This window comes from Chenopodium quinoa, unplaced genomic scaffold (assembly GCF_001683475.1).
Source record: "Chenopodium quinoa cultivar QQ74 unplaced genomic scaffold, ASM168347v1, whole genome shotgun sequence".
Lineage (NCBI taxonomy): Eukaryota > Viridiplantae > Streptophyta > Magnoliopsida > Caryophyllales > Amaranthaceae > Chenopodium > Chenopodium quinoa.
Window position 1 is genome coordinate 489,949 of NW_018742455.1, and position 18,398 is coordinate 508,346.

The 18,398-nt window shown below is 35.2% G+C and overlaps 2 protein-coding genes across 2 annotated transcripts; one reads left to right on the forward strand and one right to left on the reverse strand.

Moving 5' to 3' along the window:
- Window positions 1-4,444: 4,444 nt before the first annotated feature.
- LOC110718089 (dr1-associated corepressor-like) lies at window positions 4,445-10,808 on the forward strand. Its single transcript, XM_021896893.1, has 6 exons — window positions 4,445-4,743; window positions 6,459-6,531; window positions 6,606-6,699; window positions 8,968-9,084; window positions 9,195-9,252; window positions 10,072-10,808. Exons 1-6 carry the CDS (start codon window positions 4,711-4,713, stop codon window positions 10,537-10,539), a joined length of 843 nt encoding a protein of 280 aa, XP_021752585.1. The 5' UTR covers window positions 4,445-4,710; the 3' UTR covers window positions 10,540-10,808.
- Window positions 10,809-12,595: 1,787 nt separating this feature from the next.
- Window positions 12,596-15,996, reverse strand: LOC110718100 (cysteine proteinase inhibitor 6-like). The gene is made up of 4 exons (XM_021896902.1): window positions 15,609-15,996; window positions 14,743-14,965; window positions 13,415-13,560; window positions 12,596-12,995 (listed from the first exon to the last, which is right to left on the reverse strand). The coding sequence occupies exons 1-4, from the start codon at window positions 15,837-15,839 to the stop codon at window positions 12,840-12,842; spliced, it is 756 nt and encodes a 251-aa protein (XP_021752594.1). The 5' UTR covers window positions 15,840-15,996; the 3' UTR covers window positions 12,596-12,839.
- Window positions 15,997-18,398: the final 2,402 nt, after the last annotated feature.

Consider the following 18,398-nt stretch of genomic DNA (forward strand, 5'->3'; position numbering starts at 1 on the left):
ATATCTCAAATTTTTCGAAAAATGCCCAAAAAATCGAATTGGGGTATTCTTATGTGATGTATAATTGTTGAAATTGATTGTCCCATATGATTGTATGTTAGCATTTTGATAACAAATACATGTATTTTGGTTGAGAAATGAGCAAGTTATGTTATACCCATGACCTTAGTACGAGATCTTCAATGGAGGTTCTTCCATTGTTATACATATTATCGAACAAATTATACTATACATATCATCAAACAAGTTATACATATCCTCCATTAGCTAGATGATATCCTCTATTAGCTATATGATACTATTGTTGAATGATATCCTCTATTGGCTATATGATATCATTTATGATTGTGCCTATGATATCCTCTATCACAAAGTTTCATATGTGGCTGGCCGCACTGTACGGCCAGCCACAATATAATTTTTTTTTTAATCATTCTTCTCTATCTTCTTTATCTCCTCTTTCTCTCTCCTCTTTTAATTTCTTCTTCTCCAGTTAGCCACCCATATCACCCCCTTCACCAAGCTATCTCCTCTTTTCTCTCCTCTATCTTTCTCTTTCCTCCTTTTTCCAAAAAAAGGCAGCATACTTGCAAAATAAACCACCTGCAATTACAAAGGAAGAACGCATGTCCTCCTCCAACCCGTCGTCGCACTATGTGAGCTCCTCGTACTCCATCGTCAGAAAACAACTTACAGGTTTTTAAGGCCAAATTCGGCCATAAAACTTTAGATCTAGAGTTTTCATGGTCAAATTTGGCCTTTTTAGCCATATTTGAAGTGAAATTCGAAGTCATTGTTAATTTTAAAGGTATTTATTTGATTTAATTTTTTTTAACGATTAGGTTGTGGGTTCGGTTGGATCTATGTTTGTTTGTGGGTTTGGTGTATGGTGGTGGTGGTGGTGGCATGGCGTATTGGGGGTGGGGCTAGTGGCATTTTGGAGGTGGTGGTGGGTCAAGGGTTACTAGGTCGGGGTTACTTAAGGGGTTACTAGATGAGTAGATGGGTAGGTCGGGGGTTACTTAAGGGGTTACTAGATAGGTTACTTAAGTGGGGTTACTTAAAGGGGTTACTTGGGGCGTTACTTGGGAGGTTATTTAAGTGAGGACTTGAGGGGTTAGTGGAGGGGTTACTTAAGGGGTTACTAAGTCGGAGGGGTTACTTGGTCCGGTCAGGGGTTACTAAGTCGGAGGGTTACTAAATGTAAGGATGGCAGTGGGTCGGGTTAAATGGGAGACCCGCTCCATCCCCGCCCAAGTGGGGCGGGGATGGAAGGAGGTTTGGCGGGTTATGGGGCGGAAGTGGGTATAAAATGTGTACCCGTCATGGGTGATGGGGCAAGTATGGATTTTAGAGTAGACCCGTCCCATATCCGCCCCGCCCCGTACCCACCTTATACTCGCACCATATTTCTTTAATAAGAGTTGAGAATTTATGAAACTTGATGTCCCCTAAAACCCAATAAGCTTGAATAGTGAAAGTCCCAATTAATTTTCCTAACCTAATTTGATATAATCGTCATTAATGTGATACAATAGAGCATCATGGCAAAGGGTTTGGGACGATTTTGGTGCGGGTATGAAGTGGGTATGAATATCCAAGTGGGTGATGGGGGGATGCCTATCTTGTACCCGGTGGGGCGGGTATGGATGTGGATGTTGTACCCGCCACGGGTGGTGGGGCGGGGATGGGTATAAGATTTTTAGGTGTGTATGGGTATGGAGGTACCATCATCCGCATCCGACCCGCCCCATTTCCATCCCTAACTAGATGGGTCACTTGAGGGGTTACTTGGTCCAGTCAAAGGTTACTTGGTTGGAGGGGTTACTAGGTTGGTGGGGTTACTATGTCATTTGCTGATTTGGCACCCTGCCGCATGGTGCGGCCAATCGCACCGGAAACACACTGATCCTCTATTGATTGGATGATATCCTCTATTGCCTATATGATATAATCCAGCCATGATATCATGTAGGCAATAAAGGATATCATCCAGCTAGTAGAAATATCATCCAGCCAATAGAGGATATATATCATCCAACCAATAGAGGATTATCATCCGGCTAACTGAAGATATCATCTAGCCAATAGAAATATCATCGCCAATAAATATATTATATAGACAATAAAGGATATCATTCATTTAGTAGAGGATATCATTCATCCACTAGAAATATCATCCAGCCAAGCAATAAAGGATATTATGTAGCAATAAAGGATATTATATAGCAATAAAGGATATCATTCAATTAGTAGAGTATATCATCTTGCAAATTGAGGAAATCAAAAATTTGCATTTGTCACTCCGTATTGACGAAACATTTCGTCAGTCCGACTGACACAATACCTTCTCTAAAAGAAAAAGAAAACTTTGTCAAAATCACTTTTTTTTCTTCTTAAACCACCTTTGACAAAAATGTAGTAAAAACTAAAAACCATCTACTACTTTTTTTTTTTTTTTTTTTTTTTTTTTTTTTTTTTGTAATTCTAGAAAATGAGCTTGAATTTTAATGATTCAATTCTCATTTGTTTTGTTGTTGATGGCATCTTGGCAAATTACATCAAATTTTTTCAAATACTGCCTCTGTTTCATATTATTTACAACGATTGACATAAAGTAAAGAGGAAAAATATCTAATCGTTGCAAAGAATATGTAACGGAGGTAGTAAGTGATTTTTTACAATTTTTTTAAAAGATTGTTTTTCACAAAAACAAGATTTTAAAAGGTGATTTCTCATAAAATTTCATACTAGTAAAAAAAATAATTACAAACTAAACGTTAAAATATCTCACTAGTGAACAATACAACTTATCCAATACTCCTTAGACCGTAGCAAAATACTCGTATTCCATCCGTATTTTAATAAGGGGCCGTTTGGTTGGGAGAATTCAGGAAAGGGAATGAGAATCAACTGCCCCGATTCCCTTTGTTGTTGTTTGTTAAGCACTTTTAATCATTCCCTTTAGCCTCTCTATTACCCCAAATCCTTCTAACTTCATTCCCCACCCCCCCTAGACTTTTCCATTCCCTTTCCCTACCAAACTTGACACCACCACCTTCACACCTACCAACACCACCGGAAAACCAGCCCTAACCACCGCCGCCCCTACCCTGACCACAGCCGCCCCTCCCCCGACCACCGCCGACCCTCGCCGCCCTCCCCTCCCCCGAAAAAACTCTCCAACCACACCAGAACCACCCTGAAAACCCCCACTTAGCCCTGAAAACACCACCTAACTTCAAAAAACTCAACCCCAAGCCACGAAAACACTAGCACCCCTGAAAAACACCACCACCCCGAAAAAACCACCCAGCCCCGTAAAACACCACCCAATACTCTACCCCCAGCCTCGAATACCTCCACCCCAACTTGTAAAACCCCACCTAGCCCTGAACTTAGCCTCGAAAAACTCCACCCCAGCCCCGAAAAACTCCAACTAGTCGGCGTAAATCGCTGCGATTGTTGGCGATTAGGGTTGTTCGTTAGCAGATGTAGTTGCGGCTGGTGATGGTTGGTGGCTGGCTGCGGTGAATTGGTGGTTGGAGTGTGAGTTTTGCGGGTTGGTGTTTGAATTGGAGCATGGGAGCAGTGAAGGAGTGAGGTGGTGTTGGGCGGCGAATTTCTAGGTCAAGGGAGATCGGGGCTAGGGGTGATTTTTTTGGGGGAGGGGAGGATGACGAGGCTCGGGGGAGAGTTGGCGGTGGTCGGGGGAGGGGCGGCGGTCGTCTGGGCTGGTTTTCCAGTGGTGTTGGTTGGTGTGAAGGTGGTGATGTGGTGGTGTGAAGGTGGTTGGATTGGTGACCTTTTATTCAATCCATTCCTTTGTTATTAAAAACAAACAACACCCCAAAATTGGGGGATTTTTATTCCATTCCTTGTCTTTTCCTTTGTTCATTCCATTCCGATTCCCCTGTGCGAACCAAACGACCCCTAAGTGTTATAGTTTGACTTTTTTTTTACTGTTCACATAATGTGTTTGACTTGATTAGTTTACTAATATATAAAAATAAATGTTATTATATAATACATTGTTGGATTTGTTATAACGTACGTAGACTTTCATAATATCAATTTTCCTACGGAGTATAATTTTATTAACATATGATTAGATAAATTAATGGTCATAGTCGTGTCTCGACATGCATGTTGATCAATGTAACAATTATTAAAACACTAGGAATTGACAACAAAAACCGTAAACTCTTAATTGTCTATGTGCCTTTTTTGTTCTTGGAAAACTATTGTCTATGTGTCTTTCTTTTTTTTTTTTTTTTTTGAGGGATTGTCTATGTGTCTTTTTTTTTTGAAGGAATTTGTCTATGTGTCTTTAAAATTACATTAATCTTCTTTTTCAAAAAAAAAAAAAAAAAACTTAATCTTGAACATTTGACCCCAATAACATATTATTTTATTAATATATATATATAAAAAATAATAATTCATTGGATGTACATCTTCCTGAATTTCTTCCCGTCTTTCTATTTATCGTACCAAAACCAAATTCTAACTTCCTCAAATTTACCTTGCATTTTTCGCTAATTTGCCCCTTTTTAAGCTCTGTAAATACTTTTAATTGATCCCAAAATTGCTTAATTCGATTCTACTGTTTATCTTCTGATCTATTTCTGCAAATCCCTTTTTTATTTTTTTTCTCTTAATTAATTTAAATATATTTGTCCTTTTTCACGAGAAAATTCTGAAGAAACCATGAGGAAGAAGCTCGATACTCGTTTCCCTGCTGTATGTTTCTTTCTTTCTCTCTCCTCTTCCCTTAATTTTTTTCTTCTTAATTTATTATTGATCTGTTCTGATTATGTAACCAGATCTGAATTTTTATGGGTTTTTTTTTAAATCTATGTTTAAATCCAGTGGGTTATAATTTGATTGTTATATACTATTATAAATTAAGTGGATTTTGTGAAAGTTTTTGGTGTTTTGATTATTAAATTTGTGGATAAAAGGATTTGGGTGTTTCATATTCTGTCGAATTTAGTTGGTTTCATTATATTTTTGGTTATTGATGCTTTTTATGATAATATGATCTGGGTCATGTTCAATTTGCCTTACTTTGAGTGTTTGATTGGTTCAATATGGTTGAATTTGCTACTTGTTGGAAAAATTCTCTGGTGCTAATTTTTAGGGGTCGAAATCAAATTAGTTTTCTGATAGTTTTGACTTTTCATGATGATTTTTTTTGTATTGTGCTGTTGTTGATCTTCATGGAATGGAGGAGTAGGAGAGGTTGTGTACTGTGAAGGCGTTAAAAGGTTGCGATTAGAGGAAGGATGTGCTGATTTTTTCGACTGAGCTGTGTGATTCAGGATGCTGATATGTTTATATCTGTTTATTTGTCTCGATATGGCTTAAAGCGATTGTTATTAATTGTGGAATTAGTTTGATGACGCTTTTGATTGTTGAAGCGAATGTGGTTTGGGAATTTTTGATATTTTGTATGAGTTCAATTAATTTGCTGAGTATTATTTGCTGACTTCACAGCAAGATATGGCATTTGGGATGTTACAGAAGTTGGTCTGTGTATTAGGCAGATTTGGCATTTGGGATGATTTACTGGGTTTATTATTATTATTATTATTATTTTTTTTATCTTAGTTATCACTGGCTAGTTTCTTGGAGAGATTTATCTGTGAACCCCTGGATTTTTGGGTTTAATAGTTGGCCCTTCATACGCCCACATTTGAGTTGTTACAGTAGTTTTTATGGAGTAGCTTTTTATAATTGTGTTTGCTGTGAAATGGTTTGACGAATGAATTCAGGACAATTAATTTGTTGGACAAAAGTGCCCAATAACTGAACAAAAAGCAAAGGTAAACTTTGGGTTGCTTATAAGATGTAAGGGTTCCCCCCACCCTTCCCCCCTTTTATTTTGTTTAGGGATTACAGTTCACTTTACTGTGTTTTTGGATAATTGTTATGGAGGGAACAGAAAGGGAGAGGAGGGGAAGGGAAGTGAACGATACATAATTAGTTTCCTTCCAAGTCTTTCCAACTTTGGAAGGTCATATTACATACACTGGAAGAGGAATAGGTTTTGGATTAATTATAATTACTCCCACCACCTCCTCCCCATCCCCTTCCCCTCTTTCTCCAACATAACATCCAAAGAAGGCACAATTGATCTCTTGCACTCTATATCTTTTTCCCTCCAAAATTTTTGGATCTCATAATCTTTTTATCCGAAGAAACCATTTTTCTTTTCTACCCCCCCCCCCCCCCCTCCTCCTCCTATATGCACAATATTTTTTTTGCTACTGAGATCATTATTGCACTTTGTCTTTTTGTAAATTACAGCCCATTGCAAATTTGGTTTCTTAATGCTTCACATCATTGTATTTACATTTGAGTGTTCATATGCAATTATTAGGATGTGATATATTATCAAAGGTGCACTTATGATGGGTCAATTTTTAATGATGTCTTCTTGGTTGAATTGGCAGGCTCGGATAAAAAAGATTATGCAAGCTGATGAAGATGTTGGGAAGATAGCAATGGCAGTTCCTGTTTTAGTTTGTAAGTAGCATCAACTTTGAGTTTTGAAACTTGAAATTATGATTTTGTGCTCAACCTGATTTTATATTGTGCAGCAAAGGCATTGGAACTGTTTCTGCAAGACCTTTGTGATCGTACTTATGACATAACCCTTCAAAGAGGAGCCAAAACTATGAGTTCTCTTCATTTGTAAGTTGATATATGGATTTTTTTTAACTAAGTGCTGATTGTCTTTCAATTTTAAGCTCTTGTGCTGTGTGTGGAATTTTCTAATCTTTGGGTTGTTTGGCACTACCTATTGGAGGTCCTCTAATTGTGTATTTTATATAGGTAAATCAAGCTAACAATTTAGATTGTTTTGATGTGATTAAAAAATAATCAAAGGTACACTTTGATTGCACACACTTGCCTATGCACAACTTTGCCCATCAGCATCTTTAATTGATATTGGTAAAAGCTATATGAAAAATTATTTGTTTTGAAAATATACTCCAATATTTTTGAAGTTCGGCTCATTTCTGATTGTTGTTTCTAAGAAATTTTGTATAAAGTGAGTGGGTGTAAGAAAATAGTGTATATAAATAAATGAGAGGGTTGAAAGGTGTAAATAGTGTAGGACTAAGAGCATAACAGGAGTAGGGTAGTAAACAAATTTGTTAAGTACACAAGTAAAAGTGGATCATTGAACTTTCTGAAACACCTTGAAACGGAAAGTGAGTCGAAGTTAATTACGATTAAGCTAACATCATCTTACATTCTAATTTACTTCCTCTGTTACCCTAATATTGCAACAATTACCATTTTAGGAAGTTTCACAAATACTGCAATATTACCATATATTCACATATTCTCTCTATCTCTCTCTACACCACATGGGTCCCTATATTATTTCTCTCTATCTCTTTCCTCATCTTAAATTCCGTGTCTTCCCTTATTGTTGCAATATTAGGGATACGGAGGAAGTAAATGTTAAAATATAGTCAAAGTGGGTTATATGAAAAGTATTATTTTGCTTAATCTTATAATAGGAAATACTTGGTTACTATTTTGGCCTTTTGACATTGTCATGTAAGTTTAGGGGATTTTCTTTTGCTGCTCATTGTAGTATGGTTTGTATTAATGATTGGATTTATATACTTTATTTCCCTTTTAATTATAGGTGGGGTATGTTATATCATTTACTCCATATTGCCTAGCTTCTAAAATATCCTTGAATATTGGAAAGTGATTTGATGTAATGGTTTGACAATAGGAATCTAATGTGATGAGGATGAGAACAAAGAAAATCCAAATGTTGTTTTTTATATTTATTTTCCTTTTCATTTTCAATAAGGCTGAGGATGAGAATGAAGTGAGGCAAATAAACTTGAAAGGTGATTAACTGGGTCATATATTGCATAATAGTAGTCTAGTTGCTTGTATGGGTTAACAACTAGATGGAGATATGTTTTTATGACATGACTTTCGAGCACTATATGTTGTCCTAGGTGAGAGTTTAACTAGAGGCTTTACTTGACAGTGATATAATTGTCATTACATATTAAGAGGTATTACCAAACAGCTATTATAAGCATCATAGCTTACAATTTTAGAAGGCTAGATAATGTACAAGTATATTGACAACCTAAATGTTAATGCAAGGGTAACCACCTTGAGATTTTTATTTGACAATTGAAGGACTGTAGATAATTCTTCTATAGGATTTTGCATGTATGATAGCATTTCCCTATAATCATGTTTGACAAAGGATTGAGGAGCCTTGGTTTTGATAGGAAGGTGAAAGTTGGTTTTGTTAGCAGCTTTATGTTGTCCTGGCATATGATGTTAGGTATTGAGATGCTCATGTGTGTATTAAAAATCATGTTTTAGTGAGACTAAAAAAACTTATTTGTGACATGATCTCTGGTCTTCGCTGGGAACAAGGAATTTGCCAATCGTTTTCTTGGAAAAAACTGCCCAAACTAGAAGATTTAGTCAGGGCTTCTGGGCCATGTAAACTTCGCAATTGCAAGCTTTTTCTTGTGTATTTGCTTGTGGATTAGTTTCTGACATATGTTTTGTTTACGGTACTGCAATTTATTAGTTTATCGTTTTGGGAATTAGGCTTTGGGGATCATTGATTCCTTGTGAAAGCTTGAGATTATTTATAAACTAAAGAGATTGGTTCCAGGTGCCCTTTAACAATAGGGAGCCCCGTACACCTAATTAGATTAAATACTCCCATGAAAACCTGTTTACTGTTTTGCAGTTGCATAGTCTAATGCTCTTGTATGGTTAAGGTCTTGTTTATATTTTGCCTTTTTCTGTGGGGGAGGGTTTTACGTGTGACATGAGAACACTGTCAAGCAAACATAATGTTCTCTCAGGTGGTTTAACTAGCCATCTGATGTAACCCTTTATTTTTCCCTGTCTTCAAGTTGTTCAGCTATTGATTTTTTTCTTAATGGGTGGTTGCAGAAAACATTGTATACATAGCTTCAGCATGTTTGATTTTCTGAAGGACGTGGTGAGCAAGGTTCCTGATTATGGTAATTCTGAGGCAAATGCAGATGACCGAACTGCTATGAAGAGAAGGTGAGTGCAGTTGCTGTCTGAACTCTGATGGGTTTTGTGCTCTCTTCTTTCCTGTGGATTTACTTCTAGAATACTCTATAAGAAATGACAGTTCAAACCTTTTTTGCCAGGAAATCTGCTGTTGAAGAGTATCATGACAGTGATGAAGAGTTGAAGAAAAGCAGGATGGTGAGATACTTGCATACTCTGGGTTTTCCTTATCCTTTTTTTTTATATACGTTGTATGTTCAGTTTTCTACATGCAATCATTCTGCTTCATTATTTGCAAATTGACATCGATAATATTTTTCTTTTCATTTTTTTTTAATGAATAAAATAATTTAGAATCAAGTACTTATATGGTTGAGGCAAAAATTGAAGATTTTCTTGAAGTTCTCAGTTGTATAAAAGTTATGCAGGCAAACTAACTGTTAACATGGTACTCTAGAACTTACTAATTTGGCAGATTAACATGCTTCATTTTGGTGATATACTCCCCAATTTTCCATGTTCTTGTTTGGCAGATTAACAGAATACTAGGAAAATAGTTAAGATCACATAAGTAAATACTTTGTATTAGTCTAGATAAGTTCAGATAACTTAATTTCAGATAATAACTTGAACCAAACAGTGCCTTAATCGGGTAATACACTTTCTAAGTTGGTAGCTGGAAGGTTTGTTTCTCTGTGTTCAGGTTGTGAGGGGGTGGTTTGAGCTTTAACCAGCAAATTATATTCATACAAACTCCTTAGAATATAGCATTACAGGCTTACAGCAATCAGTGCACAAATTAATGTGAATCTAAATTTTGTTTGTTTGTTTGTTTTCTTAGTCTTCTTTGATTTTGTAAAGAAGGCATTTTGCTTTTTTGACAACCCTATGGTAAAAATAAAATACGAAGTATATGTTTGTTGTTGCTGACTTGCTTCCATATGATTGTTTACTAGTAATAGTGTTTAATTATTTAGTAATCTATGATTTATAATAGCCTTTGTTGACTAAATGCAGCAAGAAATGAGCCATGCCAGCGGCAGTGGTAGAGGTAGAGGGCGAGGCCGAGGGAGAGGTCGTGGGCGGGGAAGGCCCCCATTAGAAAGAGAGGCACCCTCTCACCATGAGATGGAAGCCGAGCCATCGACAGTTTTTGAGCCCATCAACAAGCCCTGCCCTATCCAAGTACCCAACACAGACGATGATCCCAATAAACCAGATCCAATGAAGGAGAGTCCAGTTGTAGGTGATGCAGACACGGCAATCCGGAATTTCGATTTAAATGCTGATGTAGTAGCTGCTGAAAACCAGGAAGTAGGACCCACTGTAACAGCAGCAGAAAATGCTGCTGCATCAGTTGAACATCCTCCTGAAAGCAAGAATGAAGAGTTGCTCTCTGAGGTTGATGGGATGGCCATCGACCCACATCAGATTGCCCAATTTAACTCAAGAATAGACGAAGATGAGGACTATGATGAAGAGTAGCTGGCAAAAGTGTCAATGTAGGAGAAAATAGGAGAAAATGTAGATGAAAGTGGAGACCTATTCCTTGGGGGGGTTAAGGAAAGACACTAGAATTCTTTAATTATGGTCTCTGCTGGATCTCTGTATAATTGATGATTATTAGGTTTTCTAATTATTAGGTTGTAAGGCTTGCATTGTTATCATCTTTAGTTGCAGAAATTTTTAACGTAGTTGGATGTTACAGTGCTCAGTCTCATCATTTTCAGAGTACTCTGAATGTTTTTTCTTAATGTTCTTCTCGATTTTTTTTAGGATATTTGACATTTAACGAAGGAAAATGATACATGTAGCCTGCATATAAAAAGTTAAGTTGAAATATTAAGCATTAAATTGTGTTTTTGCTATAATCTCCAATAAATGCAACAAGGAACATAAAAGACTTTCTCAACGAACCAAAATTGCAAAAAATGGCAAAAGCAAGGAAATAAAGCAATTAAACCATCCCCTCGTGTTAGGGTTCATTATCCTTGTGCAAGTTGTGTAGGAAATCTATATCTATACGACTATACTTAGTATTTAAAAACACAAATCATAATTTTTCATATGACACATCTCATTACAAGTCACTCACTACCACATATGACACATGTCACCCATTTTGATCTTTTTGTTTAAGTCTTTATACATTCTATAACTTGCAAATTCAATTAAGAAAATGAAGTGTTTCATTTCTATCATAATAAAATAAAGTTGAACCAATTAATATACATCACATAAACATATGAATTGAATTATATAAAAATTGTCTTTTCAACTAATAGACTTAAAATATAACTTAAACCAATATGTCATTTCATATCATACAATCTTCATGTACATATACATATCTAAATTCCTTTGTCTTTTTCCACAGTTCTATCCTCATTCTTTTTTTCCTTTTAAGTTTTAGCAATGAAACAATTACTTCGTATTTCATATCAAAAGTTTCAACTATTGAAAAACATACCTACATATGAAATAACCTAGATAAGAAACCGTGCATCGAACGGGCCAAAAGGCTAGTTAATGTAAAACAAACACCCAGATTATGCAACTAATATCAAAGGCAAGAACTTGATACTTTGATAGCACAATAATAAATACGAAATAGAATGATTGTGTGTTATTCTAATAACGTAGTATATACTACCTCCGATTTTAATTATTTGCAACTCTGGAGTATTATTTGTAATATGAAATATTTCAAAGTTGCAAATAATAAAAATTGGAGGTAGTATCAGTTTTTTCTCTAAGCTTCTAATTACAGTATAATAACATCCAACTATCCAAGCCTCCAAGGATATGGTAAATTGGTAGATTGAGAAGGAACATTTCAATCCCATGCACACTCAAAACTTTGATTGTAAGATGGGAATCATAATGGCCGATTGGCGGTGTATTGTCTAAAGATTAACTTACTGGCTTTATAATCATTTGTTTGATTTCAATTTTCATTAATTCAGATTTAATTGGTTCTATTAAAATACATCATTAAGAATAAATTAAAATCAGCAATTGATTAATTCATGATTAGAAAGTAACACCCTACAAATTAGGGTTTAGATCAACGAGGGAATTATTAAAATACTAGTTGCACATAACCTGTAACGGAAATAGTAGATGAAAAGAAATAAAGTACGTCAATTGAAATAGAGGAGAGACCAGATTCTGGGTGAATGAATGAAAAAAATTGAAGGGTTAATTTTTTTTTTTTTTTTTTAATTCAATACATATTTACTTTAACAATACATAATTTTCACATTACAAACAATACACATCCATGTACTGAAGACTCATCGTTCAAAGAACCTTCCCAAAAAATGATTTTAAAGTTTAATTCCTATATCTTCTTTCGGTTCCTTTAAGATAATGATGAATGTGATGAAAGGAGAGATAGAGAAAAATTACAACTTACGTAAAAGAAAAGAAATTATTGTTGCACATAATGTATAGCAACTATTTTTTGTAAATATAGCACAATAATATATAACACAGAGGTAGTATGTATACCTAATGCTGTAATCTATAGATTTGTAAGTTGGAAGTGTAACCTCTTTTAAGATAAAAAGAACAGAGAATAAGAAAGCAATCTTCATTATACATAATTAAAGTCATCATACATTGAAATAAGACAGTGAGTACCACCACCACAAAAGTCGAGGTTATTACACTCAAACCAAGTCAGCTGTACTTGCTACTTACTACTCCGTACGTACTAGTTATTACGAGTATTACTTAACCATCAGAAGCCTTATAGACGAGGATCTCTGGATCTCCAACAATCAATCCTTCTTCTCGAACTCAGGCTCTATGTTGCCCATCTGATTAAGGTTATAGTTGCCTTCGCTGTTTTTGTGCACCTCCACATTGAAAGACTCCCGCTTCTCTCCTCTCTTCACTTTGAGGTGCAGGTTAAACTTAGCAGTGTCGTCCACAACCTGTCATTTAAAACAGTTTGCATCAGAGTTTAAGCATATATTGTCCGTATTATGCAGCTTGGACTACCTGAGAAACTACGAATATCACTGTACTCACACTCAGCAAATATACCTCAGCCCCAGATCAATAACAAGATGGGACGCTACTAATGACAATTGACCCCAAACCTCGGTTCTATTAGCCAAATCTTTTATTCACTCAGTTGTTTATAATTGTACTTCCAAAATTGCAAAGGTATGGGAAGAGAAGTTGGTATTTTTGCTTAATTTCTTTAAAATGATATCGAAGCAAATGCCCACATATACACCTTTTGGGAGTATAGTTTCGTCTACCCTTCTCAAGTTAGGAGGGGAAAAAAACGTGATTCTTATGATTCAAAGAGATACTTAAAGTGCCAATAACTAATCGGAGGACGCACCTCAGCCGTTGCATGAGAAACTTCTTGCAATTCGTATGGGAATAAAGAGTTGGATCTTTGCTGAATGGTCTTGAGAGCATGATTTGCAGCATTTTGCACTTCAGGGTCGTGGACAGGCACATCTTTCCATCCTGGGGCATGCCCTTCTGTACATACAAGCAAAAGTTAGTGCCAGCACAGTGAAGATCACATAGAAGCAAACCGATGGATGATGACAAGGTATAAATCACGCAAGAAAGGCGTTTATTGAAATTTTCCAAAATTATTCAGCTTAAATGCCTCAAGAAATCAAGCAAAATACAAAAATCATACGGCAGCACAAGAAGTAGTTGGTCTCCATTCATCATAGGTAGTAATTCAAAAATCATATAAGGGTTACCTAACAATCGAATATTAGATTTAGTCTGATACGCATTTCGCTACCTAACTATTTAAATTGGGCAAAAAATTACCCTATTGATGTTATAGACTGCCTTTGTAAATACACGGTACATGGATTAGAGTAAATACCACTGTTTGCATCTTTTTCATAGAGCCAAAAAAAAAAAAAAACACGTAATGAAAAAGCTGAGTAGTTGACTTAAGGATGTACAATCAACACCTAATAAAATGCCCAACTTAAAGACGATATTTGTTGGTGCTCCAGTGCAATCTTTAGTGTGTTACAGTTGACAGGTGATTCCCACTAAAAACAACATTAACAGAAAAAGGTGTGGAGCCATTAGGCAAAAGTTTTAAAACTTCCCTAAGGTACCCTAATCTTGATCAAAATTCTATCCAACCCACAACAGTTATCATGATTTAAACAATGATGTCAATTGCTCTTGAGCCACTTCAAGGAACTCTAGATAATGAAAGAAGTGAAAGTAAAAGACCATCATTTTAAAGCAGAAGTTGAAGCAACAACTCAACTACTCAAATTTTAAGTTTCTGGGAGAAAATAGTCAGATTAGCATAGCAAAACATAGAGAGTAATAGTCATTGTGGAATGGATTACGAACTTCCAGACAGCAACAAATTTTCAATACCCCGCAACTAAAGTAAGGCTCCGAGCCTATAAGTATGCTATAGTAAAGAAACATATCAATAAGGTTCATGCTTGATCGGTTGATCCCACGAAAAATTTCGTAACCTTTTCTTTCAATTCATTTCATTTGATTCTCATCTTGTTTAAACCTAAATGCAAAGCGTAGTTACAGCAACTAGTAATTCTCCAAACCCGGTTATAAATGAAACCAGTTCATGATCCAGTAGCAAGCTCATACAAATTATCAACACCACTAACCATTTTTGCAACGACAATTCTTAACATGAACCTTAATCATTACCTCGATTAGCACCAAGGTCCGAAGAACTGAATGCAGCAGGGGACTCCTCAGTATGCTTAAATTCCTGCAATTCCTTAAAGTTCAACCATGGCTTCACCCATACCTTAGCTTCATACAGTTTCTTTTTACCGGCATCAATGGCTTCGATGGTGAAGTGGTGCAACGTACCGGCAACCACCTGTTCCTTTGCCTTTATAACCCTTACGAACTCCAGCATACCATTCTTCATTCATATAAATTGAGAAAATATGAGAATAATGTTTTTATCACAATTCACAATACAAGTAATTTCTAAGCTTATTACTCCAAATGATACAATGCAAATCTATGAAACGGGCAACTTCAGAAATTCATGCAAAAATATGAAACGGTTATCAAAATATGGTACTCGAATTTGAGTAATTTCTAAGCTTATTACTCCCAATTATTCAATGAATGCCAATTATAAACAGGCAAACAGAAAACAAATTTACTTTAGTTTCTGATGGAATAATTTGGAAGAAGATAATAAAGTTAATAATATTCCTAAATTTCTCATACAAAACAAACATCAAACAAAAAATTCAACATCCCAGCAAAAATTATGATCAACACAGAAATCATGATCAAACCCCATCTTCCAAAACAAAGGAATCAGCAAAACCCCACAAAATCCCAGTAAAAATTATGCAAAACAATGAAATGGGTAAGTTCAATATTTGCAGAAACCTAAAAAAAACCAATAATAACAATTAAAACTCTGAATTGGGGTAACTACAAAAATTTGCAGAAATTTGAAAGAAAAGGAAAAACCCAGAAAAATTCATGCAAAACTATGAAACGGGCAGCTTCAAAAATTGCAAAATAATCAAGGAAAAAAAATTAACCTCTTTCTTGTTGTGTTCTTCAACGGCAAAACGAGCAAGGTTTTCAATCTCAGCATCATTAGAAACACCTTGGGATTCGCGCAAACCACCGAGAGTAGCCATTGAAGGTTGAGATTCAAAATCAGAGCAATACCCTTTTGATCGCTGGAATAGTAGGAGAGAGAAAAAGAGAAGAAAAACGAGAGATGAAGAAGAAGAAGAGTGGTGGAAGAAGAATGAGATGCTCAACATAGATTTATACCGTTTTTGGTTTTGCTTAATGAGTAAGTATTATTGAAGAGAAAATGGAAAGATGGATTTTTACGAGACGAAAGTTTCGGTTGTTTGTTTGATTTTGTTTGCGGTTTAGTGATGACACTGGTATTGTTTTGGGCTCTTCTTCTGCCAAGTTACGTTGCACGCTCACCGAGTTGCCGACTCTTTTCTTTTTTAAAGTTCGACACGTATTGGGGGGCTCGGTTGTCGGTTTTTCGGATCGAAATCGGATATTACTGTACCATTACCACCTCGGTTTCTTTTTAGTTGACACGCATTTCATTTTATAAATGGTTTTTTTAGTTGACATATTTCCTTTTGAGTAACTTTTTTTAGAACGATTTTCCATAATATTGTTGAAATAAAAATCAATTCCCATAATACATTGATTTAAAAATAAATTCCCTACATAATGTCCACGTAGGATCTTTTTTTGCTTTTGGTTCAACTTAAAACCGCTAATGGTAATAGCGGTTGTAGTTTATAATCATTAGAGGTTTTAAAAAAGAGACCGCCTCTAACAATAACAGGTCTCTTTGCATCCTTGGTTAATTCACAAGATTATTTCAAAGAGACCGCCTTTCAATAAGACAGGCTCTTTGCGTCCTTGGTTTTGCAGGAAGATTATTTAAAAGAGATCGTCTTTCAATAAGACAGGTCTCTTTGCGTCCTTTAGCCTACAACAACGTTCCAAGAGACCCCATTTCAATAAAAACAGGTCTCTTTGACTTTATTTTAATAAAATTGCAAAATCGCTAATACCGTTAGCGGTTTTAAGTTGAACCGAAAACCAATCCTACGTGGACACTACTTTGGGAATTTGTTTTTTAAAAGAAGCATAATGGGAATTTATTTCTATTTCAAAAATATTAAGGAAAATTGTTCACTTTTTTTACCTTGTATTTACAAGATACCCTACTTACTTTTTCATTTTCTCTCACACTTTCTCCTCTCCTTAATATATGTGCCTAAATCAAACGCGTCAATTAAACAGAAACGGAGGAAGTGTTAGATATTTCAAATTTGATAGAGTTGATACTTTTCGTTTTTAAAAGTTCAGCTCGTTTTTTTATTATTATTTTTTTTTATTTTTGTAAAGAAGTTCATTTCGTTTTTAGTTTCAAGTCATTTAATCATTTTTTAATATAGTAAATTATTTTGAAAAATTCATAGAGAAATAATATGCCTCTAATAGCTTAAGTCATTGATAATTCAGCCTTTGGTATAAAGTTGTATTTTAATGGTATGCTTAATACCAACAAAACATAAATTCTTATTTTGCATTTGGAATTAGGATGATACCATGATTACCATCTTGAATTCTTGATACCAATGGATTGAGACATCAATACTATCCCACAATATCCATCATTTTTCATCCACCTAATTTACCTCATCTCTTCTACTTAATCCTTTTTTTTTTCCATGTAATACTACCCACATTTTTAGTTCATTCCTAGAAAGAAGAGCATATAATAAATGAGTAGATGTTTGAACTTTTGAGGACGGAGATACTACTTCAAATAATCCAAAAGTAGAAAAATTAGGATCATAGTAAAATTTAGTTAAAATATCAATTGATGGTAATTATATGAGTTACGTTTAAATAAGATAAGGAATTTAAAAATTGTTAGATCAATTATCGGGCCTCTAAAAAAATAATTAACACGGACGTGTCAAATCTAGTATGAACAAGTTCTTCACAAAAACTTAATTGCGTCTGTGTTCTCGAATAACTAACATCAAACAGCATGAACCTTCAGGCATTTGCACAGACATGCCACATCCCGCATAGGCGTGTTGTTGCAATTCCAGCACTTTTGTCACTTCTTCGCCGCCCATTCCATATTTCGTTTTGTTGGTCATGCCCAATGGCGGACCTATTAAGCCCACATAGGAGCCCCAAGTTAGTTTTAAAAAATAAAAGCTCAAAAATTTGGACCCATTTCAAATATCTTTGTCTCATAAGCTGACAAACACACCTACTTTTTTACTTCCTATCTTTCTGCTTCTTCACGTGAAGATATGACAGCTATTTTAATTTTTTATTTCTTTTTTCAAATGTTGATCACTCACGTGAGGTGAGCAATTAGGGGAAAGAAATTAAATTCTTTTAATTTCACAAAACCTATTATACCACTTTATAATATTCACTCTAGCTCCAACTCAAAGTCTCAAACACTCATACAATTTTCTAATTTCTCTTTCCACCTCAAAGTCTGAAACAAAGAAGTATCAAATATTCAAGTGCACCAACAAGTTTATATGCTCATCAAGTTGGTGATAATTCTTCTTGTGGTAACCGCAAGTTTAGAAAGAGCATTTTCATAAGTTACGAAATAATATAGATGAACATTTTTAAACGATAGTTTGGTTTCTTTCATAGAGACAAATATCGCGCTTCCAAGAAATCAAAATCGACAAGAACAATTGTAATTTTTAATTTTTTTAAAATTATGTGTTGTTTTGTTTTCCCTTATAAACAGTCATGGATCTTTTTCATGAGTTCAAACCCTATTATTTGTTTTGTGTTAT

What these genes read in the sequence shown, in the direction of transcription:
- LOC110718089 (XM_021896893.1), top strand. Translation starts at nt 4,711, where the DNA reads ATGAGGAAGAAGCTCGATACTCGTTTCCCTGCT. An exon ending in TCGATACTCGTTTCCCTGCT is followed by an intron (nt 4,744 to 6,458) that starts GTATGTTTCTTT and finishes TTGAATTGGCAG; the next exon opens with GCTCGGATAAAAAAGATTAT. An exon ending in AGTTGAAGAAAAGCAGGATG is followed by an intron (nt 9,253 to 10,071) that starts GTGAGATACTTG and finishes GACTAAATGCAG; the next exon opens with CAAGAAATGAGCCATGCCAG.
- LOC110718100 (XM_021896902.1), bottom strand. Translation starts at nt 15,839, where the DNA reads ATGTTGAGCATCTCATTCTTCTTCCACCACTCTTCTTCTTCTTCATCT. An exon ending in AAGAACACAACAAGAAAGAG is followed by an intron (nt 14,966 to 15,608) that starts GTTAATTTTTTT and finishes ATATGAATGAAG; the next exon opens with AATGGTATGCTGGAGTTCGT. An exon ending in TTTCTCATGCAACGGCTGAG is followed by an intron (nt 12,996 to 13,414) that starts GTGCGTCCTCCG and finishes TTTAAATGACAG; the next exon opens with GTTGTGGACGACACTGCTAA.